This window comes from Botrytis deweyae (genome assembly GCF_014898535.1).
Source record: "Botrytis deweyae strain B1 chromosome Unknown BDEW_021, whole genome shotgun sequence".
Classification (NCBI taxonomy): Eukaryota; Fungi; Ascomycota; class Leotiomycetes; order Helotiales; family Sclerotiniaceae; genus Botrytis; species Botrytis deweyae.
The window spans coordinates 452287-477114 of record NW_024066228.1 but is presented as its reverse complement, the minus strand read 5'-3'; the positions used below and the strand labels follow the sequence as shown (position 1 = coordinate 477114).

The following is a 24828-nucleotide window of genomic DNA, read 5'->3' as shown; positions in this document are numbered from 1 at the left end:
AACGGATTTGGATAACACGTACCTTTGTATATGACAAGCTACCTGTCTAGTATTCACAAGGTAATGGGCTTATTTAGGTACCTCAATCTCTGTTTGCTTCGAAATTGAATCTCCAATCAAGGTCCTAATATACCTAGTATGCAATATGCAGACTGCAAGCTACCGAGCCGATCCAACGCTTGCAAACGAGTGGAAGTGTACACGCTTCAGAAACTTCTCAGAAGTTCGGACAAGATATTGACCTCTTCTCTTCTTACATTTCCATCTATTTATTCATTACCTAGGTAGGTAACACTTGGAGAGATAATTCGATAGGTATCAAATGAATTCTGAAACCCTTATACTTATCATTTCTCGCCTTATTAAGGTTGCCCACCTCATTCCGATTCTCGCTTGCAAATTTGGATTGTTTTGGAAGGCTCGACAAAGTGAATTCTCCCAAATTTTCTTCTGGGTATTTCGAGAATTCCGATCTCGCTCTCTGGTCCACCTTCAAATCACTTGCATAACAAAATCTTGCATTGTGATCGACTGAGAAGAATTGACTTCAACTCTTTGTAGGATCAATTGTGCGTTTCATGAATGAACGTTTGCGACCAATATTAAGTCTTCAACGCGCCATATCACACACTTTTCGGCGACAATAATTGTCTTCGAAAGCTTAAACACAGGCTTAGACAATCAGATTCTCCCTCAACTACCGGGAAACGGGAAATCAGTTGAAATAAGGTAAGAAAAGTCAGCTCTGTAGGATTGTTTGACACACATTGGCGCACACGATACTGGCTATTATAAGACTTCTCAACGTCTTGCCACACTTACAATTCTCCTCCAAGACCGTAAATCTTTTATTTGCTCAGTCAATCAAAGCATTGTTTCTATCCGCTTGCGTTTGAAGTTGAAGTCTAATAAATTGTCACCTTTGTAGTCTTGCGCAACCTGTTCAGATACCTCTCAACTCTGAAGAGTCTTGGGAGGTCACAAGCCCATCTTTCAAACGACAATCGCCGTGAAATTCGACCTTTCCCAGACCTCATTCAGTTCTTCATCTAGCAATTAAAGATAATGCGAGTCTAAGGTCTACATCGCAGCCATTGAATGACACAGGGAATGACCTGGAACTCACACACCAAGGTCAGTAAAATCACATGCTTGATGAAACCAAATGCTTTAAAAACTTGGACTGACCTGTGGTAGTAGAGAAGAAACTGCGACCATGGTATACAGCAGGGCTTCCGCGAATATTGTATTGCGAGAGCATGTGCAGAAATCTTACGCAAAAATCAACTTCTCCGAATCTTGGAGAAATCTTCCCGAAATTCCCACTAGTGAAGAAATTCTTCAAGACGTATCATGGCAAGACAAAGATGGTCCAGAGCAGCCAATGGATTACCAAAGATTGGCGGAGCCGAAAGAATTCGATCCACGTCTGCCACACAACAATATCAAAGGGGCTTGGGGCTCTAAGGAAGAATACCTCGGTTTTCATTACCAGATTTTACGAGAAGATTCAGTTGCCCCTCTTCGTCAGTCTGTTGCTCAATTCAAGAAAAACAGTGATATGAGTGATACACAAGACACTTCTATCTACACAGATGTATGTGGTCGTGCGAAATAGTAGTGAGCAAAGACGTTGTAATTAATCTTTCGATAGGTCCACCTCGTCGGTCTCCAATTGAGCCATCTCGGTCCAGCATTCAGGATCGAGTTCTCAAGTGACAAAGCTGGCAAAAGAATTCGGTGGGAGCAGTCAAGCCGACTTACACAAGGTAGTCTCCTGTGCTTAAGTCCAACTAGCGATAAGTTTCGTTCCATATGTAAGGTTGGTACTGTCGCAGCTAGGCCCATAGAAGGTGGCTTAGACTGTGACCCTCCACAAGTTGACATCTTCTTTGGAGATGACGAAGACATCATATTGAATCCAACAGAGTGTTAGTCGCACAATACCCTCAACATTCAGTAGAAGCTAATGTCTTTTGTAGCATATATCATGATTCAGCCCCGAGTGGGGTTTTTTGAGGCGTACCGTCATGTGCTTGTAGCACTTCAGAAATTGGCCACTGAACATTCGTACGTGAATGAAGATTGAGGAACTCAAAAGGAATAGGATGCTAATGAGAATAGACCCTATATCCAAAAGTATCTGGTTGAAATGGATCGAGATATCTTGCCACCTGATCATATCAAGGAAAGACCTTGCCTCGACCTTCGTTCGATTGCTCTGTCGAGTGGTGATCATCTTTCGGACCTTACCGATGAAGAAGACGAAAAGCTGTGTCATGTTGATGTTTTGAAAGAGTTTCCAATTCTTCCAAAATCAGGCATGGATGACTCCCAACTCGCGGCTTGTAAGCGTATGCTCACTCAAAGCTTAGCAATTGTTCAGGTGAGATATTCTTTTTCACCGTTTTCAATTTTGCTGGCGCATCGAGCTTTGGACTGATTCAACCCTCGTTGATAGGGTCCACCTGGTACTGGTAAGACGTTTACTTCCGTCCAAGCTCTCAAAGCCATGTTGTGCAACAGGGGCAATGGACCGATCATTGTCGCTGCTCAGACAAATCATGCTCTTGATCAATTACTCACCCACATTGCTGGTTTCGAGGAAAATTTCGTGCGTCTAGGGAGCAGATGTGACAAGAAGAATTCGACAATCCTAGCACGAACATTGTATGAGCTCCGCGAAGAACACAGAAAATCGAAAACTAAGCAGTTCAATGCCGGCGTCAGATCAGCTTCCAAAGCACACAATAACTTGGTTGAATCTATTGAATTAATGCTTTTTCCCATCACTGCTTTTGGGATTTTACCTGCTAGAATTCTTTTGGAGTCAGGCGTTATGAGTCAAGAACATTATGACTCTTTCTTCGAGCCTGGATGGTGCGACTCGGCGGATACGCAAGATGAAAACGTCGACCCTCTTGAATCTTGTACGTATACAAGAGCTCATGCATGTTTACTTAACTCTGCTTACTAGTATATAGGGCTTGGAGCGCAGAAAGTCCGCATGCCGAGAACTCCAGTGATCAACAAGCATCTTGAGATAGAAGATCCTGACCAGGAATTTGATCAATTGCAAGAGAACGAAGTCGAAGTCCAAGCGAATGATGTCATGGATGCTCTGAACGGGACATGGGTTTCACTCAGTCGTTCATATACGGGTAAAAATCTTGGTGCCCGGGCCATTGGTAAGAATTCTCCTAAGAGCATACTCGCCAGAGTTGGAAGTCTTCTCGACATTTCAGACAAGAATCGCGGTCATGTTTATTGCTACTGGGAAAAGCTCTACTATGATCAACTGACCCAAAAACTCAAGGAGAAATTCAAAAGTTACAGAGCATCGATGAACGACTTGAAGATGGCAAAGGTATGTTCACTCTTTTATAACTGATAAAGTTTACTGACAAAAATAGTGGAAACGTGATGCCGATTTTATCGATAACTTGGACACAAGAGTCATTGGTTGTACAACAACTGGTCTATCTAAATATAGAGGACTACTTTCTGCGTTAAATCCAAGTGTACTACTCATCGAAGAAGCGGCAGAAACTTTAGAAGCAAATGTCACGGCAGGTATCATTCCATCTCTTGAGCAAGTGATACTTGTGGGAGATCATCGACAATTGACGGCAAACACTACACTTGACCGCTTCATGTCATACCCATATTACATGTCAGTCTCCTTGTTTGAGAGACTTGTTAACAATGGTATGGCTTATACAATGTTGAACAAACAACGTCGTATGATTCCAGAGATTCGAGAGCTTTTATGTATTGAACCAGATCCGTTCTATGTCGATCTTCATGATCACCAGAACGTACGAGACCGAGTCAATCATCGCCCTCCAGTTCCTGGCATGAATTTTGATTCATACTTCTTCTCACACAAATGGCAAGAACATAGAGACGTCAACATGAGTTGTTATAACGCTCCGGAAGCTGAAATGGTTGCTGGATTCTTCAACTACTTGGTTATCAATGGTGTTAAGCCAGAAAAAATTACCGTATTAACAGTAGGGACTGATCCTGGAATTCTCACACTTCGTGGCTAATAGATTCATAGTACTATAACGGCCAACGGAAATTACTTCTGAAAGAGCTTAGTCAACGTGTCACAAGCGTTGCGACACCATACTTCAAGGTCTATACCGTTGATGCGTATCAAGGCGAGGAAAATGAAGTTATCTTGCTATCATTAGTGAGAGGCAATCCTCATAGTTCGGTAGGATTTTTGCGAAGTAAGAATCGTGTGGTTGTTGCTTTGTCTCGTGCACAACGTGGTCTTTACATCTTTGGGAATGCAATTACTATTGCTGGGCAAGAGGCTGACAATGGTTCTCGAGATAAGCTTTGGATGCCAATTCTTTTGCATTTATTGGACGAGCAGAGATTTGGCTCTAAGCTGCAGCTTTTGTGCTCCAAGCATGAGAATTACTCTTATGTCTCAGAACCTGAACATTGGGAAGATCTAAGTGGTGGTTGTCACGAGTTTTGTGGTGGCATGTTGCCGTGTGGCCATTTATGTCCTTATAAGTGCCATCCAACTCCTCATGATCAAGTTCTCTGTAAAGAACCTTGTGAAAAGGTGCTTGACTGTGGTCATGGTTGCAGTAATAATTGTGGTCAACCTTGTCGATGCGAAGAATGTCGTACATTTGATCGCATGCAGGCTCTTCAAATAGCATCTTCACCCAAGAAAGTTACTGCCGAAAATGAGATGGGAACCAATGCAGTGAACACTACTCCTTCCAAGCAGAAAGAACGCTCTCCACAAAAGTCCTGGAAATTGGATCAGCAAATTGGGCAGAACAATTCATACACACAGCTCTCATCTGTTCAATCGGGTGGTCAAAATTCGCTTTACACATTTGCATCCTCTCCCACCAAGAGAGATTTGTCACCAGAAAAGGGTCGTCAACTTTGGGATACTTGGGACCCAGTTCGTTCTGATGAATACATTGATCAAGAGCGTCTTGAGCGAGAGAAGCTTGCAGATGAAAAGAAGCCAGATTCTGGGGATTTGGTCTTTGAAGAAACTCATAAACCAGTTCGATTTGAGAATGGAAAGAGAATCGTTGGTCCCAAAATCCAGAATGTTATTCCTCGAGTGGTAAGCAGCAATGAAATCACTCGTAGCGAAAACCAAAGTCCAAGAAGCAGTTATGAGGGGTTTCGAAACTTTGATGAGATTTTCCCCAGCAATCGCGAAATCAATGGAGGTAGTAACTGCATTGCTTACAGCAATAATGGAATTCTTCCAAATGGCAACGGTGGTTTGGTCTCTTCCATCAAGAATAGTATTCCTAGCCGAACTAGCGGGGTTCACACAAACGGAGTTACTCACGGTAGCAACGATCTTCTTCTTAATGGTGCTTTCAGCAACGAGGTCGATTTTAGCAACGGCGAAACCACTCCCAACAGTGACGAGGCTGCTACTGCTCCAGGTTCCAAGGATGAGATGCTCAAATTCAGCAACGATGATTTTGATTTTCTAGAAGGTCTTTAATTTTTCGAGGTAGTGGTATCGAAAGATGGATCATTGCATATTGTCGTTTTTGTTTCAGTTGGTCTGGGGAGTGCTCTTCACTTTTCTAGAATGTTCCTGCCTCGCGAAAGTCGGCATTCAAGTTTTAAGAATACTCATGATGACTCTGGGGTAATAAATCTGGAAATGACATGGAGTTGCTTGAGATTTGTTTTTACGGTTGTTTTTATGGTTGTTTTTATGGTTGTTTATTCTGGCTTTTATGTGTACACTAGAATTAGAATACTAGGTCGCTAGAGAGCAAAATGGAATTCATTTTGAAGAATTATTGGGCTTGCCATCTTCTTATTGGGCGGAAAGTGATGTGCTTTGTGAAGCCTACATGATATTGTGATGTTTGTGTCTAAGGGCATTATTGCGATACTTTCATCGCTGTCATAGCATGTCCTAATGCTTCTCATTTCATTTCATATAACGTCCATCACATCAAAATCAATTTCCATACTGACAGACTCAAAGTCATGAATTATCATCTCATTTCATTTCATATAATCTCATAGCGCATCTCATCATACATCATACATCATACCAAATCCATATTCCCCAAGAACAAGAAAAAAGGATCAAGAAATCAACCTCCAAACCTCACCCTGATTCCGAATCCAAAAATAACATAAATGATATCATGACCCTTGTCACCTCTATCACACATCCATCCATCCACAACCCTAATGCTTATGCAACTTCTCCTTAATCTTCTCCTTCAAATGCGTCAACTTTCCCTCTTTCTTTCCCTCCCCATGTTCATGTTCATGTTCATGGTCATGGTCATGGTCATGGTCATGGTCATGGTCATGGTCATGGTCATGGTCATGGTCATGGTCATGGTCATGGTCCTCTTCACTACCCCCCGCACTTACACTCTCCTCCTTCCCCAATAATCGATCTGCTTCCCTCTCAGCCCCAGGCCTCGTCGCATCGAAATTTCCCTCCTCGGCTACTAACCCCGAACTCTTGATTTGTGTTTCTCCGGTGCCTGTGTTTTCGGACGCGGGGGTTTCCGGTGCCGAAGATGATGGGTTTGATGAGGATGGGTTTGATGATGATGATGGGTTTGCGCCGAGCGGTTGGAGATCGGTAGGGATGTCTTGGGCGTTGGCTGTGCTGCTTGGTTTGTCGGTTGCGGTTGCGGTTGCGGTTGCGCTTAATGTTGAGGTTTCGATGGGTTTACCGGTGGGGTTTGGTGGTTCGGTTGTGCTTGTGGTTGTGGTGGTTGAGGACGGGAGATTCGGATTGATGTGTTCGGAGATTAAAGGTTTTTCAGAAGTGGGTTTGATGGAAGTGGAGGTGGAGGTGGAGATGGTAGGATCAGAGGAATCGGAGGAAAGTGGCGCAATGTGTGTTTCGGCGAGCGTGCGGGATACGGAGTCGGGGGTTGGAGAGACGGTGGAGGTAGAGGTAGAGGAGGATTCGAGAGGTTTGGCGGCGAGGCCCGGGGGAGAGAGAGTCGTGGTGTCGGTGGGTGTGAAAGTGGATGTGGTACCGTCGGTGGTGGAGGAAAGGGTTTTTTGTGTGGTTGTGGAATCTGGTGGTGTGTTAGTTGGTGGATTGATTTGTATGTTTGTTACTATCGTTCATTCCATCTTCTCGCGTTTTCCCTCACAATACATCTCATCCTCATCGCACCCAACCCTCAAGAATCAAAACCAAAACCAAAAACAAATAAGCAATCAAAATAAAATAAAAACATACCCGCATTCCCCAAATCATACGGCTCCCCCTTCTTCGTATCGCCCAACTCTCCACTAAGCGGTTCCGTTCCCTTCGTCTCTGGCACTACCGTTGCATTTGCCGCATCTGTCGTTTCTTGAGGCTCGCCCCAGATAACCTTTGACGCAGCAGCCGCGATGTTATTTACTGTTTCCATGTTTGCGTTTGCGTTTGAGGTATGATTGTATGTAGAGTGTTATTTTTAAGTATTGTATGTATGTATGTATGTACCTGTAGGTAGATAGATGTTTTTGTATCCCGAGAAAGAAACAAACAAGCAAAGCGAAGTAATAAAACCAATCTCTCCAATATCAAGATCGGTGGGTATGCGTTCACTAATATAACCTTCCAAACGGAATATAATCAAGGAACAAGAAAAAAGAAAAAAGAGCCTTCCCACCCTTTATCCAAAATTCACCCCTCGCACCCCTCCAAGCCCATCCAATCCGCATCCTCGAAAATCACTCCCAAGAAAAAAACCTGAACTCACACCCGTATTCGTACTAAACCACATGTCCAATCCCATTCCATTGTACGACTACTTCTCACAGCGCAAAAACTGACGTAGTGTCCAGAATCCCAAGTCCTCTCAGCACGCCATTGGCCCAATCTATGCAAAACAAAGAAATGCACCTTGTTCTTCCTTTCTTACCACTCTCGAGCCACTTAACTTACCTGCTTTCCAGGAAAAATCCCACTCTATTAATGACCAGCCACAAAATCCAAATAAATCAATTGTGAGACGCATCAACCACAGCAGATAGACCAATTAGATCAATATCAAAAAATGTAGATCCCAGATTTCACAAAATGCAAATCCTGTGGTTCCAGACCTTGATATCGGGAAAGCAAGGTTGTTGATGACGTTCATAAGTCCACTTATATGTACCCCGGATTTTTATCGACGTCATATCACGTGCTGTGATGCAGGTTTAGGCCAGTGTGCCAGTTGGTTGAGTGTATCGTGGTTTACTGTCTGGGTAACCTCATTTCCAACAAATTGGGGATGGTGCGTTTAGTTTAATTTAGATGGCGAGGATGGAGTATTAGAGTCTAGATGCTTCGAAATTCCCTAGGCAGTTTCGATCTAGATGTTCAGGATCTTTGGGTCTGACAGATTAGGAAAACTCTTGAGCTTAACATGTCACTGTCTATACCCCGAACTCTGGTTTTGGATTTTATTTGTATAATGAAAAGTATGCAATAACTCGTAAACTCATACCATAACCCCATAATAAACCATCAATGACTCTACCCATCTTCCATATACACCACCTTCTGCCTTTACCATGAATATGATCCAATCCCCATGATACAATGAAACACGGAACATTAATATGTGATTTCACAGCTCCCCGAATACATCAAGGAGCTTTTGAAGTCTCAGCAGGAGTGTCCGTCTCTGCAGCCTCTGTGCCATCGCCTTCAGGTTTAACACCTCCCAACGGTTTTGCAGGATCATAGCCCACACTTTTCACAATCCCCAAGCCTTTCGTCCTCCCCTCCCTAAATAACAGCCTGTCGCCTGGAGCCAAGTATTCTGGTCTTTGTACAAATCGAAATGCGACCGTTGCTCTATCACCAGTTCGAATATAACTTCGATCAATATCAATAATAGCGCACGTTTGACTGACTGGTCCAACGTGTAACATTGCCTGATATTTTGTTTTGATAGTAGTAGCATGAGAAAGAATCAAAACTTCAGCAACAAATTCTCGGTAAACTTTAGGGGCATTTTGTTCGAGTTTTGGAAGTACCACCATTCCTTTTCTAACATCTTTTCTTCGAACACGTTTCAATGCGAACGAAGCTGATTGACCAGCAGATGTAGCCGGAACTGGTATTCTTTTACGTTCGATTGAACGAATGGTTGTAGTTGTGAATTGACCAAGAGAGTCAGGCCCAACAAGTACAGTGTCACCTGCGTGGACAACGCCAGACTTTACAATCCCTGATACTACAGTTCCTACGAATGGAACGGAGAAAGTATCGTTAATATGGAATTCGAAAGGTGCCTCGGCATCATAATGGCCATGATGAGGTAGAATATTGAGGAAAGCTCGAACGAGATCTAAAGATTCTCCAGTAACATTGGATACTTGGAAAATTGGACAAATTCGTTTGCTGACAAATTGAGTGGCAGTATTGATACATTCTTCTCGATTCTTGATGAAGATTGGTATTTTCCTGGCCCCAGGACTTTTCAATATGCCGGTAATTTGCTTAATGGTTTGTTCCAAAATTTGAGGAGGACAAATATCGATTTTAGTAATGACAACCATAACTGGTACATTTAACGCGAGAGCGATACCAAGATGTTCTTTACTCATACCGATGAGTCCATTATTTGCAGCTACCATTAGTAAACAGTAATTTGGAGACGAAGATAACAGCCCAAACACGGTAGTTCGTAGATACCGTTCATGACCCGCCAGATCGGTAAAGGAGATAACTTTTGCGGATCGTTTTCCAATTTCTTCCCATGATAGTTTCCTACCTGGAACATCAGATGCGACAACTTTTCCCATGGTATCGAAACCCATGATTTCCATACCAACAGAACTAGTTCTTCCACTCTCTATTTCGTGCTTGTGGCGAAAGAGATTGACTCTTGCTTTTCCTCTTCCATCATCCAACCCACCTTTCACCAATACACCCAGCATGGTACTTTTCCCCGCGTCGACGTTTCCCACCACAGCAATTCTTGTCTCGATGACTTCCTCCACACTCGCAGGATGTTGTCGTACTAAAACTTTCCCTGTACAATCTTTCTCTTTTGACTCTCCAGTTTCACCCTCTACCTCGCCACCCACTCCATTCGTTAATAGTAATTGACAATCACTGTTCAATCTCCCAGCCGCTTCCTTTAGTCTTTTCAAGGCAACATCCCATTCCTCTTTATTGAATCCCATTGCATCACCATTGTTCTCAAATCCTATTTCAAAAATAGTCTCTCCATGTCCCTCTTCCAGTCGCAACTCCAGAACATTCTTTAGGAGCGTTAATTGATCTTCGTCGGTCGACAGCAGTAATTCTTTTATTCGTACTTGGGGGCTTGTATCTGCTATATCGAGAGAGTTTAAGATATCTGTAAGTTCGGCATGATCTTCTACGGTAGTGACTGATATTGCGGTGGTTGAGGGACCACCGGTTGTTGAACTGGAAGTGGAATACGAGGGATACCGAAGTGCTTGTTGCTTTTCAACGTATTCGGCGAACTCGCTCAGGGCCTATTGTCTGTTAGGAATATGAAATAAAGTCTGCCAAAGGGTATCAATACAGTTTCGCCTTTCCGCCGCTCATGTGGAAGCTGTTTGCCTTTTGAAGTCATGTTTCCGTTTGTCCACCTTCCAAGAAAGAGTTGTGGCAATAATTTAATTTATTTGCAGTATTTTCGTAGGATCCCAAAAGACTGCTATGAAGTATGTACCTAGGCAATATAAAATAATCTGAAATAATAGTGAATTGAATGCAAAAGAGTTATAAATGGAAACCAGTAGTTCTTAAGTGTACAGTGGAGGTGACTGTTCGGTGTGTAAAGTCTAAGTGAAGCTTTATCGATAAGGATCTTGTGATGAATGAATCATAGACCTTTGAGTCATTGCCTGGAGGCTGAGTTCCTACATCTTTTCTGACTGAAAGATATCTATAAATGATCATTCTATCTAACTTAACTTGTAAAACATAAACACATCTGCAAACTAACATCTACAATTGTTGCGGGATACCGTCAATTTTATCTGTACATAGGTATACACGCTGAACATAGTACAAGCGACGCATGAGGCTCAAGAACCGAACCCCACAACAGCTCCTCCTGTCCATGTCAACCAGAAGTATAAGTATGGATACGAGTAGATTGGAAAAGGTAACATGTTGATATTTTAGCAAGGACGTGACAACATCTAGATCTAGATATCCATCCCAAGCTTCCTCTTTTCAAAGTGAGCGTACGTGTTTAATTTGGTGTGATTAAATGAAGTAGTCACTGGTATGCGTTAACTTGAGCTCAAGGTTGTGATGAGAATGTCGATGGACATAATATAGAATCTGTTCTCATAATGGCTGACACAGGAAACTTCATCATTCAAGAAGCATTCTCACAAAAAGCTCATGGTAATTGCACTTTGGGGTAGTATGTAGTAGAATCAACCACGAGCTATAATTTCAGCTCTGGCCCCTCCTTCGAAATTGTTTAGGAATTTATCTACGCCCAGTCGCTTATGGCTTTCTCCTTGACGAACCTGCTTGCAATGAACATCTGCAAATGAATGACAAGGAAACAAAGAGTCGGAGCAATCCTGCTGCGCAACTGAATTTGATCAGGACCAAGCGCGTTAAGGTATATCTCATTCGTACATTCTCGAATAGAAACATTTTGTGAGAATTGATGCAACTATGCATTGACAGAATGGATCCAGGCGTAACAATTCACAGCATCCCATACCTTCCAAAACATTCAACCCAGGAGCTCTGTAAAAGTCAGAGCAGCCAAACAATCGCGGACATGCTAGTATACGCCAGATTTCAATCGTGTACCCACGGCACTACACAACCTCACGTATGTCTGAACCCGGGTATTTTGGCTGGAATTGTTACATATATTATTTGTTCTTCCGTCTCGCGCCTATCTATCCTTCCCGGCCTTTGTGGTCCTCGAATTTTGGTATTTGCGGCCAGATCGTGGTGGAATTTACCCCTTTTTGCATGCAGGATCGCTCTCTCATCCTCCAACCTTCGTGGTCTCTCTTTCCTAGAAAGATTTCTCGTTTTCGTCGTGTAATGGCATGTCGGTATTTGATTTTATGAGGATCTGGGCGAGATAAGTATAACACTATCGCCTATTGAAAGAATGTCAGATACAGCGAAGACCAAATGAGAGTCCAAGAACACTTGCCTCTAACAAATAACATCTCGGATTTCTTGACAACCGTCTGCGAAAACATATTAGTCGAAAGCATATGCCAAGTAGGATACGGACCAACCTTTACGATCTCCTCTCCATCATCTTCTTCGCTCTCTTCCACAACATAAATTGTCTCTACCACATCCCCTAATACTAAATTGCAATGACTATCATAAGCCTACCCATTATCAGTACAAGCACCGCAAAGTCCTGCAGGGGTATATCCCACATGTAGCCTTCCTTTCAATTCTCTGTCTCCCCTCAATTTCACATAAACAACCTCGTCGAGACAAAGTCGCACCAAATCAAGAGGTTCCGCTGGTGCAGATGTACCATCATCAATATCTGCCATATTTCTTTCGTTTTATGCCGACGAACTTTTGTTGTTGTGAATGATCACCAGGATTGACGTACTGGATTTACCTCTGAATCGCATAAAGGTTGTTGCTTTAGACGGCGGGATTTGCCGCGCTCACTAAAAATTTCAAATAATCAAGCGAAATATACCAAACCCACCACTTTCAAACCACCACTTTTAACTTCCCGCCATTGACAACACCAAGTGGACCCTTTCAACTTTCCCCAGGTTTCCCCAGATTACAATTCAATTGATCTCATCAATTACATGGTCAATGCGAGAAGAGAATAGAAAGGGTGGAAGAATGATGATTTTTAAAATCACATCCAATGGGGTCTTTCTTGCGCGGTTTTGTGACGCGCAAGTCCACAATTGCTACATCTCTTCACATGCCACCCTCTACAAAATCCGATAGAAAATACAATGGGAGAAGATGGTTATACGAATCGACAGGACCAAGAAATAGTCCCAGTAATTTTGTGCGAAAAGAAAGTGGAAATGAAGAGGCAACGAACATCGAGCAATTCGAGGAAGGAGATGAGATCATCAACGATGGATCGCAGGCAGCAAAACAAGCATATTGGAGACGATACGAGATAAGGAATAAATTACGAAATGTGAAGACATTCTTCAAAACACCGGAATGGATGAAGTCACCTTGGAGTAAAGAGGAAAATTTAAAGGAGTGGTGGGTTGGAAAGCATGCAACCGAAAAATCTCAAAGTCAAGAAGCATATGGAGATATTTACCCACTTGAAATTCCGACTCCCGGAGAACAAAATGAAGCATCTGATGAGTCTGATCTGGTTTCTGTCATTCGAAAAGTTGGTGTGGGATTGCCCGTTAACCAGGCTCAACGAAGAATGCTCCTCAAAGAAGCTAAAATGGTTTCTGAATACAAGAATGTGCTCAGAGCACTTCAGTTGCGAGATCCTCATGAACTTCTCAAAGTACTAGTAAAACTTTCCAAAGTGGATAATTTTGGTGTGAATTATTCGCCTTTATTGGATATTCCTCCGAATACATTTTCCGAAATTCTTAGATTACTAGATCCCAAACATTTTTTCGGAAGATACAAGGCATTGTTACAAGACTTCAAGCATAAAGATTTATTGGAAATGAGAACGGATACTCTCGATTATGACGGAACTCATCGTGCCTACACTGTCTATCTTTGGCATTTGCGCCGAATCATTATGAAACGACAAATACAGCATCCAATTCTTCTATCTGAATACAAAATGCTCCTCAAAGCTGCAAAGTTCACGGGACATCAGGAAGTTGCGGAATTGACATGGAAGTCTCTGATTTCCAACCAATTTCAAGTGATGGAAAATAGAAAGATTTTACCAGATGTGGAATGTTTCAATTATTACATGGCTACCATGTGTTGGTCCGATGTTCTTAGCCCTTACCATTCTGAAAGACTAAGAGTCGTGTCTCACCATAAGGATCTCCGCCAATGGGACAGCAGACCTTATCAACTCAATAGACACCGAATCGGATCTAACAATGGAATTAGACTTACGGTCAATACATTATTCAAAGAAATGGGGAAGGCGGGTCTGATGGGGAATGAGGAGACATTTTGCTTGTTGATGATATCGGCAAGTAGAGAGGGAGACCTTGAGACTGCTAAAACAATTCTCAAGCGAGTTTGGAACATTGATATCGAATTGAAGAACGGGGAGAATTCGAAGCTCAATACTCGTCTTCCAGACTCTCCATTGTATCCATCACGAAGATTACTTCGTACGATCATCCATATGTTTTGTATCAATAACGATTTACCAATGGCTATACATGTAATGGATCAAGTATCACGAAAGTACTCCATTGATATTCCGAAGCGGGCTTGGCAAGACTTATTGGAATGGACTGCAGTTTTTGCTAGAAGACGGGGAAGTGCCGCTCAACGCGAGTTAGGATTTGACGAAGGGGTATTGCCCCCGTCTAGCATGAACGAAGTTTGGAACAATATGATTCTGCATTATAACGTCGAACCCAATCTTTCAATGTACAACATCTACATTCGCCACCTTCTCTATAATCGACAAATCGGAGCTGCTCAAATTCAAATCGCAACGGCTCGTCAACTACACAATAGTTTGGCCAAAAGAGTAGATCGGTACAGGATCCTATACGAAAGTAGTTTAAAACGAAGAAAGTCCGACTCGGCAATCACACAAATTCGTCAAAGGGACTTCATATTCTACCGTTTCAAATTGAGGGTTAGCAGGATGTATATGCGACAATGGGTCAATTATCTCATCTATCGGCCATCTGAATTCTTGTCTAAAGACCACGCAAACTGGGCATTTCAGAAGGTTCCAGACATAGTCAATAACTATAAAACATTTTTGCGAGGAGAGTTGACTTATCAAACATATACAGGTCATGTACGTTTAGATACTGGGAAATCTGAAGATACAAAATTGAGGATATGGAGAAGAGTTTATGGAGATACTAGGTCAAAGAGGAGACGACAAAAAAATTCTTTGGCGAGACTTCTCAATAGAAAAAAAGAATACCGATATAATCGGGACATAAAGGCCGTTGGTGGGCCAGTTCAATTAGCAGCCAAAGTCGTGCAGGAGCATAGATTTTAAAATTAAATAGGTTACCACGATACTCTATAAATTCATCTCGTTTCATCTAGTTCCATCACTTTAGACACACCCGCGGGCCAGATCTATCTTCGAATTCACTCTCAACACGAAAAACAGAGTTACAAGATGAGAGAATTTTTGAAACTTTGTGCCACAATAAGCAACCCTATATCCCTATATGCAGGTGATGTGATTAGAATTCACGATGCATGAATGGGGGTCATAGTCACACTAGTGTATGACTCAAACTTTCAAGATTCCTCAGAAAAGTATTTCTATCTTCTCTCAATCATCGTCTTGGTCATTTATCACAATCAACATACTTGACATTCTCACAAATCTCCCTTGAATCTTCCATAACGATTCTTTTCTTCGTCTCAACATAGTACTCCAATTCTTCAAACATCATACACAATGTCGGAAACCATCATTCCTCAAGAAATACTCTACACCTATTTTCCTAAGACAAGTGAAATACCTACCGAACGTGATAATAAAAGAAATGAAACGCTGCTTGCACAAATCAGGCATCGTGTTGAACTTGTTTGTCTTTTCACTTCTTTTACCTATCACTTCTCTTTCTTCTCAGTTCACCGATCTCCTAGCTCACCTAGCCTTTCCTCTCCTGTCCCTCAAATATCTGCAACGTGAAAATTACAAGGCAGCAAAATCTCATTGAAATAAAACTAGGTAAATTTCTGGTCTATTCCACCGGGATCAAAAGTCCTCGAAATAGGCTGTGGTCAGGGCGATACAACATTGGTACTTGCTGCACAAGTTGGGGAGAATGGACATGTTGATGCTGTTGACCCTGGGGATCCTGACTATGGTATTGATATGTTATTTCTTTGCTACTCATTATTTTCCTCCCTCCTCTCCCCGTCCCCGCTCTAATATTGTCTCTCCTACCCAGGCGTTGAATGTTGAGAGAAAATGGAATTACATTCTCACCAATCGAAAAACTAACAAACAATAGGCTCACCATGGACACTCTCCCAAGCCCAATCGCAACTGAAATCCGGCCCACTAGGCCACCGCATCACGTTTCACAACGCATTTCCGATTCCCTTTCTCGAATCACTTCTCTCTTCTCACTCTTCTTCCTCGCCCACAATCCAAGACTCAAAACCATACACTCACATCATTCTCTCCCATAGCACCTTTTACTTTTCATCTCCCTCTCTCTTCCCCCAACTAATCTCCTACATTTCCTCCCTATCACTATCACCCCCCCAAACCTCAAACTCCACCCGCACTATCCTTACAAAACAAACCCAAATCTGCATTGCAGAATGGGATCTCAGCGCCCCTTCCCCCACTCAATTTCCCCACCTCCTCGCAATCATGCTGCAAGCCGTCTCAGAAGGCTTCAAAAAAGAAGGAGAAGAAGGAGGTGGAAATGTAAGATGTGTGCGCAGCGCAACGCAGATGCGGAAAGTTATGGGCGAGGAAGGGTGGAGGGTTGAGAGGGAGATGGTGAAGGAGGGACGGGGATTGGAAGATGGGGTTTGGGAGGTGGGGAATGTGGGTAGGTGGAAGGAGGGGGAGTTGAAGAGGGTGGAGGTGCTTAAGGAGAAGGAGGATAGGGAGGGGAAGAGGGGGAATGTGCTGCAGATGATGTATGATGTTTTAGATGCGAGCTTGGGGAATGTAGATGGGGGTGTGAAGGGGGTGGAAGCAATGGGGGTTTGGGTTGCGAGTTTTGTGAGGGAGGATTTGGAAAGTAAGGGGAGAGAAATTTGAGGGGAATTTTAGAGGTGGACGGTTCATGTGAGGACATTAATGCATACGAGTAGAACAGTAAATGAGAAATTGAAGCTAGATGAATACAAGTCCACAAAGGCAGATCTCAGAGCCTCCTTTGTATGTCATCTACTATCATCAGTGATATCGAGAAACCCTTCCCATTCCCCAAAATCCCCAAGCTTCCATTCCCTATTCACACTCTCTAACATCCTTCATTTCCTGTAATTCCTCTCCCCCCACTCTCAACCCATCTCCACCACTCCCCAAACCTCGCCATCTCCACCCTCATCCACAAAAGCATGCTCACATCCCTTTCCCTCTGCATCTCCAACTCCCGCACCCTCTCTTCCAACCCCATAATCTTCTCCTCCAACTGTGCCTTTTCGAGCGTAAGGGTGCCAATGATATCCAATTCCCGTTCTTCTTCTTCTTTTTGCTCACTCACAGATTGATGTTGGTGTTGGGGTTGATCTTGTGTCTGCTTCAGATTTTCTGTTTTCCGCTTGGAAGATTGAGATAGCGAGGCGGATAATACTATATTTGATTTCGATGTTGATCCCGGCTTTGATTTCGTCATCAGTCGATTTGTCAACTGCAGCGTTAACGGAGGTTTGCGAGACTAGATTGTGAAAATAAGTAATCAGAAAAATTCCATACCAATATGAATGAGAATGATACTTCGGGCCATTAATATCCCCGGTACAGAGGACTTTTGAGGCACTATTCCCATTCACATCTAAATTGATGTAACAAGACAAATCTTATGTGGTGAAAATCTACTTTCATATCAAAGCATGATTTGAAACTTGTAAATGTAGCGGGAAAAGAAGTAAATTCTTACCATCTTTCCACTTTGTTCTGGAACCATACTGCGTTAATATGATGCGAGGATCACTTCTTTGCCTCTCTTTTACATTGTCCCTATTTGGCGTTGACTTTACAACCAGATTGATGGTACTAGTGATGATAGTTGAGATATGTAAGACTAGAGGCAACAGAATGCGTGGTACCATAAATTAACCCGGGCCTGAATGGTGATGGACGTCAGATATGGAAAGATTCTGATTTCGTCACAAATAACGAAGGCAGGATCAGATTTAGATATTTTGGTGTCAGCTCTATGAAACATACAACGAAATTTAGAATAAAATGAATCATAGCTCATAATATTGAAGTATCATGAAGTAGAGAAATATCTGTCTAAATACAACAAGCAAGTTTGATGAAAGGCTGATGGCTTTCCAGCCCGGTCTGTAGGCATCTTGCGGAAGAGAACAAAAAAATAACAAACAATACAAAATGAGATCAAAAAAAGTATGCTGACTTCGTATACGCATTACTCATCTCTCATCCATCTCATCCATTCATACTCTCTTATGCGCAAGAGATATTTTTATCCAAGGTCATTCGTACTGTGCACTGCACAATAGATTCTTCTTCTCTTTCTCATAACCCTAACCTGTATCTTTCAAACGCGCATCTACACAACGACCTTTTCCAGTTTTAAATCATTAATGACCATATATCTTGACATTCCAATCCAGCCCCATCTGAACCACCTCATCTGACTCTTGTGTGCTGTTGTCATGGCCTTTTGTGCAGTTCTGAGTTGTCCCACCCCGCTCATCATTAACAAAGGACTTGGATGATCGCCTTTCTCTCGCTTCGAAAATGCCGCAATTGCCATAGTATTCAAGGTATCGAAAATAGACGTGTACTTTCGGAAAATTGAGACACTGGTAAGTGTATAAAGATCAATAGGACATTGCCATCCTGGACGATCCCGCATCATGGATGCGATCAAGGCTCGAGAGCCGTGGTACAAGGAAATATGATTTGGGTGCGAAGAAATTCCCTGCGCATCAAAAGTTACAATAACATCGATAGATGCAGTTGGAGCAGTTGTAAGATCTGTTTTTCTTGTGTGAGGAGGGCAAAAGGCAGATGCCAAAAGGTTGGCGATCTTTTCTTTATCCCAGATCTTCGTCATACTATCCGGGAAATCTCTGTTTAAGAAACGCGATCAGTATAACTAGTACTTATGCGACGAGATTCGAGGAAGACATACGGACTCGTGAAGACGAAAACATCATTCTCTTGTCGCAAACCCAACTGCATCCCACTCTTAACAAGTTCCTTCTTCCTAGTTTCTCCTAATCCATCTGCATCACCTACTGCACATCAATATATGCTCAACTCGATATCATGCACCTTACGTACCACTACTCAAACAGAGAATTTTAACATGGTTTCCAAGTTCCGGATCCGTAAGAGCCTGCATTGCTGGCGCAAAAAACATAGCTTCATCATCAGGATGCGCGATCAATAGACATATCTTCTTGTTACGAAGTTTTGGAAATTTCGAGTTAACAACTGTGACGCTATACTGCCATGCAGCGAAAGTGATGATGGGGATGGTAAGGAAATAGGTCCATTGCATTTTGGGCATTTCAAAGGTATTAATGGGGAACCTTTGTTAGAGATTCGGAGTGTACGTTGAAATGATGCGACGACAAGTATGAAATGGTGTGGATATGAGAGAATAGTTGCAGATCGAGTATGTTTAGGATTTGGGAGGGGTTCGTGAATAGAAACGAGTGGAAATGACCGGTTTGTCGGTCAAGAAATATATGGGTCCTTGAGCCTTGCGCTAAGGGATAAATCGAGGTTCACTGCAAGGGATCGGATCAAATATTGACCAATGTCATCCAAAACTACATGGTTTAGATATGCACGAGATGGAATTCATCGCTCTTGCATGAACACGACCTAATCAAGTATTCGACAGCCTTTCGTCTCATGTCTTGAAAATCGTCAGCCTTGGTTACTCGGTATACGTGTTTGGGTACTCGCATCCATTTCCCACTACCTCCGAACAACAAGGCTCGCAGGGAATCAGCAAGCATTTAGACTCTTTTTGAAAGCCGCAAGACATTCCTCCCTATACAATCACTCGTTCCGAGACAGCAGACATCATGCCAGGCAAAGAACGGAAATTGAAGCTCAAAAGGCCAGATAGATCTGGCCCTGATCCTTCCATCGAAACTCTTCTCGATATCGCAGAAAAACGAAATTTAAGTGAAGCTCAACGACAGCGTCAAGCAGAATTAGATGGGGAAAATGATGAGATCTTAATCGGAAGACTCGGGGATTCCATTCTATGGACAATCAGTCTTACAATGTTACATTTCACTCTGGATGTATTGGTTACACATCAATATGCCGAAGAAATCGTCTGGAAGGACATCGTTTCTAGGACCCTCCAAGCATGTCCTGGTAAGCCTTAAATTATATTTAGAAGTTACAGAATATTTGCTGATTTCAACAGTCATCTGGCTTCTCTTTTACGCCTTCCATCCACATCCCGAACCGTCGAATTTATTACCTCAAATACCTGCCAAGGCGCATCCTTATGTACACGAAATCTTTTTCTCCGCTGCTAGTATAACAGCTGGATGTTATCTAATACATCTTACAAATGAATATGGTCATTTTGCCACAATGAAACAGGCTCCACCAGTAGGGACTATCTGGATTTGGGCGGTGATCGAGTTGAACATCTTATGGGCAGTACCTAGTGTTGCATTTTGTGCTATATATCTGAAGGTCAAGGGGTATGCATTCCTTTGATCGTCAAGGAATGAGATTTTGGGCAGTATTTAGGAGAGGGCCTGTGCTGGAACTGGGAGGATCCATCTGATGCAGGTGCCCATCGACCCCTCGCCAGCGCCAACTACGGATTGTGTTCTGGCAGGTGCTCTTCATTCAACGCCAATTACAAAGTGTCCAAATTCACTGGATAAAGTCGTGCATCGTTCGCTGGTGCAGGTGCTTAGGTGGGCCAAACGGAGAGAGCAGTCAAGGGAGCAGCTAGTGGTCCAAGTCTATGAAGCGGAAGCGAGAAAAGAGTAGTCATGTTTCCTCGACTGAGTTTACCGGTATAACTGAACTACGCTAGACAGCCGTCAACTCTGGGGTTCGAAAATGTTCAAGGTCGTAGGTCTCTGCTTTCGGTAACGGGGTAGTCGTTCCAGTCGCGACTGGAGTTTCGGACTGAGAATCGTCGGTTCCAAAAGTATCATTTCTTTGAGCTTCCCAAGGTCGAACGCCCTCAGACTCAATTCGATCACGATGCATCAATCGATATACTAAAGACTCTAGTCGATCTAGCTTCTCATGTTGAGAATGAACTGTACTTTCCAGTCGGTCAAGTCTTTCGTGGTCTAATTCCTTTTGCTTCTTTGCTTGTGATTCTTGGTCTCGAACTCGTCTAATTTAGTCAGTTTCGAGCCCCGAAACCATGGGGTACCATACTTACGATGACATCATACTCATCTGTGCAAATAAAACTCTAGCTCCTAATGCGTCTCTTTGCCTAACTAATTCCAAAGCTTTCCTCCTCACAGGTAGCCACGACATGGCTACACTCGTTCTAAATGCCATGCTTCTCGGTACCAAGGCCCATTTTTTCCCTTGATCGTCCTCGGGACTAGCCTTCAATTCGGCTTCTGTTTCCAATTCTAGTAATCTCTCCTCAAGTTTTCCAAGTTCCTCCATCACAGAGACATACATCTGATATTCCTTTTCATGTCCGAAACGATCTTTTGGGCCATCAGATGCATAAACCAAATCATGAAGCCACTGTGATTCAGTTTTATGCCACGAAAGAGATGCTTTGACTTGGAAGTATTCGTTATCAGCATTGCGTAAGTAGGTGAATCGAACGTATACTGCTGCTGCAATAGCGGCTACAAAGGTTAATATTCCTGCGACGCTTGATGTTATAGAGAGAGGACTGTCTTGACTAGCCATTTCGCTCGGAACTAGAATTCTTCTTCAAGATCTTGAGTATTCAAGGCAAATAAAATGAAGTCAAGAATCAATCATCCATCTTTTCATGACATTCAATAACCCAAACAAGTGTCTCCATATCAATATTGGCTGCGGTTTGTTCACAATGTGATAGATAAGGCTTCCAAGGTTATGTCAAACATTTGGTTGTTTTCTCTGCTCAGCCACAGTTCATGCAAGGCTAAGAGATATCATACTTGATTTCTACGCTAGTCCTCTTTTGGCTTTACCCCAGACCTGATCAGCGCTTGTGCCAATAATCGTAGGCCGCGCGATCCCCGCTCCATTCACTCCACTCTTGTTATGTCGCGTGGAGATTCACGGGGCATGATTGATTTCATTGAATGCCAAATTATTTTTGAGCGGTGTACTCGGTAGTATTCATCATCTCTCTTTCTGATTCTTCTTGCCATGTATATATTGCCCTACTGTGTTCTTCCACGTACATAATTTGTTGCGTTGTTTGATTTATCTTAGCGCTCTTCTATCATGGTCGTCGTATCCGATTTCGAAGGAGGAAAGGAGGTGAGTTGAAAATATACCCGCGTTCCGGTCCGTCAACGATCTAACAACGTGTCGCAGAGAGTTGAAGAAGTAGACTATATTACTGTGGAAGAAAATGCCGCAGATACCAAAGCATTGGTTTGGAAGCAAGATCTAAGGATTGTACCTTTATGTGCTGGTATTTACTTGTTGTGTTACCTTGATCGTTCCAACATTGGTCAGTCCTACTTCTTGTCGGCCTCACGTCGTGTGTTTGGAGCTGATAGAAAATAGGCAATGCCAAAACGCTCAATTCTTCTACTCATGATGATCTCCTTTCCGATACACACATGACCAATTTTCAATATATGTATGTGTGGACCTTGTTCCTGGGTTTGGTGATTCCTAACGCATTACAGCATTGCATTGATGGTCTTTTTGATTGCCTATGCGATTTTCGAAGTACCATCGAATTACTTCCTCAAGAAACTCAGTCCAAGCAAATGGATTTCTTTCTTAATGTTCTCGTGGGGCATCATGACAATTGGACTTGGATTTACTCATAACTTCGCTGGTGTTACAGCTGTGAGATTCCTTCTCGGAATGTTCGAAGCTGGTACATACTTTCTAATATTCTTCTCCGGCAGTAATTAACATCGCAATAGGACTTTTCCCAGGTCTAGTCTACTATCTGACTTTCTGGTACCGTACATCTGAACGCTCAATTCGTGTCGCATTTATTCTAGCCTCCGCGACTCTCGCAGGAGCATTTGGTGGCGCTATCGCTTTTGGAGTCGGTCACATGAATGGCACCCACGGAATGTCAGCTTGGAGATGGTTATTCGTTATTGAAGGGATTCCTTCCTGCCTATCATCCATTCTTGTGTTTTTCTATCTGCCAGATTATCCAGAAACGGTAAAATGGCTATCAAAGGATGAGAAAGATTTAGCCACAAGAAGACTTGCGACAGAGGGAGCTAAAGGAGGCGATAAAGGATTGACGTGGCAAGAAGCCAAGGAAACTCTTTGTACCTGGAGATTATATGCTCATTATGCAGTGAGCATTAAACATCATCATAATGCTCTATGACACGCTGACCCAAAGTTTAAGATCTATTTCGGTATTTCAACGCCTTTCTCGAGTTTGTCCTTATTCACACCAAGTATTACCGCTGGACTTGGGTACAAGAACCTCGAAGCTCAACTCATGACAGTCCCACCATATGCTGTTGCTTGTACGTTTACTTCCTCTCCCCTAATTTAATCAGTCTTAACCCTTTAAAGATGTTGTAACAATCCTCGTATCCTGGTCTGCCGATCACTTCAACGCGTAAGCTGAATCCCTTCTTCTCTCCTCCCAATTATCTAATCTCCCTCAGTCGCGCCCTACATTCCTCGATAATGGCCCTCGTTGGCGCCATCGGCTTCACCGCCTCCGCTCTCCTGCCCCCTACTTCCTATAACTCCCGTTATGGTTGTCTCATCATCGCCGCCTCGGGAGCCTTCTCCTGTATCCCTCCTCTTCTCGGTTTCCTCTCTTCAAATATCTTCTCAACAGCCGGTATTGGACTTGCTATTGCGTTAAATATATCAGTAGGAGCGCCGGGACAAATAGCAGGTGTCTGGATATACAAGTCGAATCAAGCGAAAGAGGGCTTTCCGTTGGGTCATTGGGTGAATGCTGGTTTGTTGTATTTTGTGTGTGTAGGATGTGTTGGATTGAGGTTTTATTATGGTTGGAGGAACAAGAAAGTCGGGGAGGGAATGAGGAGGTTTGCTTTTTGAGAAGCGGGTTCAATATTGTTGAATCCTTGAGCGTTATGAATTTTGGTTAGAATTTGATGAGGGATGAGTATGGGCTGCAGGATCCAGAAGCTTAGGCTCACCAGTGGGTGCACGTATTGACGTGCCACTTCTCAACTTTTGAAATTTTTAACAAATTCATTCTTTAATTGTTTGATATCAAAATTCACATTCTGATTGTCCCATCTCTATGAATAATAACTGTAGCAATTCCTAAGATATACGAATTTATATATTAACAAGGGATATTGACAAGTCAATTTTTTGTTAGTGTCCCCCCAGTCCATGCGTGGGTGGCTTCTTCTACGTGAATATTACTTGGAATCCCCAGACGAAAACGAGTATCCATTAAGATTGATTTCCGCATCACTTGTAATATTGCTTTATCCAAATGAAATCTAAAGTATCTGCAAACTTCCAAGTTCCTTAAATCTCAAGCATTTGTTCTTAATATCACATGATTGTGACTCACGTGTTTGTCTCGTCACGACTTCATAATTTCCATCTCAAAGCCTCGACCCCCCATTTCCATCGAGCAACCATGAAAGGCTGAAGAATTCCAATACAATCATATCGAGAATCTCACAATATCATAGATTGCATCTTAATCGCCACTCGTCGCAAAATATAAACGGAGACAAAACCATCCACTTAAAATAATTTCTTGCCCCAAGATTTACAAATCGAGTTGAGGGAAGAAGACGAAGCGAATAAATACAACAGGATAGGAGATCGTAATTCTATTAGAGACTGTCTGTCTTCAGTCCATCTATTTATCTTTCCAGACGATAAGGCTACACCAAGTTTCGGAACATAG

At 42.7% G+C, this 24828-nt stretch overlaps 10 protein-coding genes across 10 annotated transcripts; 5 read left to right on the top strand and 5 right to left on the bottom strand.

Moving 5' to 3' along the window:
- Window positions 1-1216: 1216 nt before the first annotated feature.
- EAE98_008294 (uncharacterized protein) lies at window positions 1217-5506 on the top strand (the record flags this gene model as incomplete). The annotated part of the gene is made up of 8 exons (XM_038955917.1): window positions 1217-1597; window positions 1655-1931; window positions 1983-2070; window positions 2125-2386; window positions 2462-2930; window positions 2985-3367; window positions 3414-4013; window positions 4064-5506. The coding sequence occupies 8 exons, from the start codon at window positions 1217-1219 to the stop codon at window positions 5504-5506; spliced, it is 3903 nt and encodes a 1300-aa protein (XP_038807783.1).
- Window positions 5507-6213: 707 nt separating this feature from the next.
- Window positions 6214-7689, bottom strand: EAE98_008293 (uncharacterized protein; the record flags this gene model as incomplete). The annotated part of the gene is made up of 2 exons (XM_038955916.1): window positions 7238-7689; window positions 6214-7070 (listed from the first exon to the last, which is right to left on the bottom strand). The coding sequence occupies exons 1-2, from the start codon at window positions 7410-7412 to the stop codon at window positions 6214-6216; spliced, it is 1032 nt and encodes a 343-aa protein (XP_038807782.1). The 5' UTR covers window positions 7413-7689.
- A 930-nt stretch (window positions 7690-8619) lies between these two features.
- On the bottom strand, window positions 8620-10586 carry EAE98_008292 (uncharacterized protein; the record flags this gene model as incomplete). Its single annotated transcript, XM_038955915.1, has 2 exons — window positions 8620-10485; window positions 10536-10586. 2 exons carry the CDS (start codon window positions 10584-10586, stop codon window positions 8620-8622), a joined length of 1917 nt encoding a protein of 638 aa, XP_038807781.1.
- Window positions 10587-12058: 1472 nt separating this feature from the next.
- On the bottom strand, window positions 12059-12513 carry EAE98_008291 (uncharacterized protein; the record flags this gene model as incomplete). The annotated part of the gene is made up of 4 exons (XM_038955914.1): window positions 12059-12096; window positions 12153-12189; window positions 12241-12339; window positions 12391-12513. The coding sequence occupies 4 exons, from the start codon at window positions 12511-12513 to the stop codon at window positions 12059-12061; spliced, it is 297 nt and encodes a 98-aa protein (XP_038807780.1).
- Window positions 12514-12848: 335 nt separating this feature from the next.
- On the top strand, window positions 12849-15128 carry EAE98_008290 (uncharacterized protein; the record flags this gene model as incomplete). Its single annotated transcript, XM_038955913.1, has 1 exon — window positions 12849-15128. One exon carries the CDS (start codon window positions 12849-12851, stop codon window positions 15126-15128), a length of 2280 nt encoding a protein of 759 aa, XP_038807779.1.
- A 317-nt stretch (window positions 15129-15445) lies between these two features.
- EAE98_008289 (uncharacterized protein) lies at window positions 15446-16871 on the top strand (the record flags this gene model as incomplete). Its single annotated transcript, XM_038955912.1, has 3 exons — window positions 15446-15671; window positions 15819-15957; window positions 16105-16871. Exons 1-3 carry the CDS (start codon window positions 15543-15545, stop codon window positions 16869-16871), a joined length of 1035 nt encoding a protein of 344 aa, XP_038807778.1. The 5' UTR covers window positions 15446-15542.
- A 1483-nt stretch (window positions 16872-18354) lies between these two features.
- On the bottom strand, window positions 18355-19314 carry EAE98_008288 (uncharacterized protein; the record flags this gene model as incomplete). The annotated part of the gene is made up of 3 exons (XM_038955911.1): window positions 18355-18880; window positions 18943-19045; window positions 19095-19314. The coding sequence occupies 3 exons, from the start codon at window positions 19312-19314 to the stop codon at window positions 18355-18357; spliced, it is 849 nt and encodes a 282-aa protein (XP_038807777.1).
- Window positions 19315-19849: 535 nt separating this feature from the next.
- Window positions 19850-20504, top strand: EAE98_008287 (uncharacterized protein; the record flags this gene model as incomplete). Its single annotated transcript, XM_038955910.1, has 2 exons — window positions 19850-20150; window positions 20203-20504. The coding sequence occupies 2 exons, from the start codon at window positions 19850-19852 to the stop codon at window positions 20502-20504; spliced, it is 603 nt and encodes a 200-aa protein (XP_038807776.1).
- A 324-nt stretch (window positions 20505-20828) lies between these two features.
- On the bottom strand, window positions 20829-21686 carry EAE98_008286 (uncharacterized protein; the record flags this gene model as incomplete). The annotated part of the gene is made up of 2 exons (XM_038955909.1): window positions 20829-21144; window positions 21193-21686. 2 exons carry the CDS (start codon window positions 21684-21686, stop codon window positions 20829-20831), a joined length of 810 nt encoding a protein of 269 aa, XP_038807775.1.
- A 528-nt stretch (window positions 21687-22214) lies between these two features.
- On the top strand, window positions 22215-23993 carry EAE98_008285 (uncharacterized protein; the record flags this gene model as incomplete). The annotated part of the gene is made up of 8 exons (XM_038955908.1): window positions 22215-22250; window positions 22308-22446; window positions 22503-22578; window positions 22628-22824; window positions 22874-23265; window positions 23320-23443; window positions 23493-23538; window positions 23588-23993. 8 exons carry the CDS (start codon window positions 22215-22217, stop codon window positions 23991-23993), a joined length of 1416 nt encoding a protein of 471 aa, XP_038807774.1.
- Window positions 23994-24828: the final 835 nt, after the last annotated feature.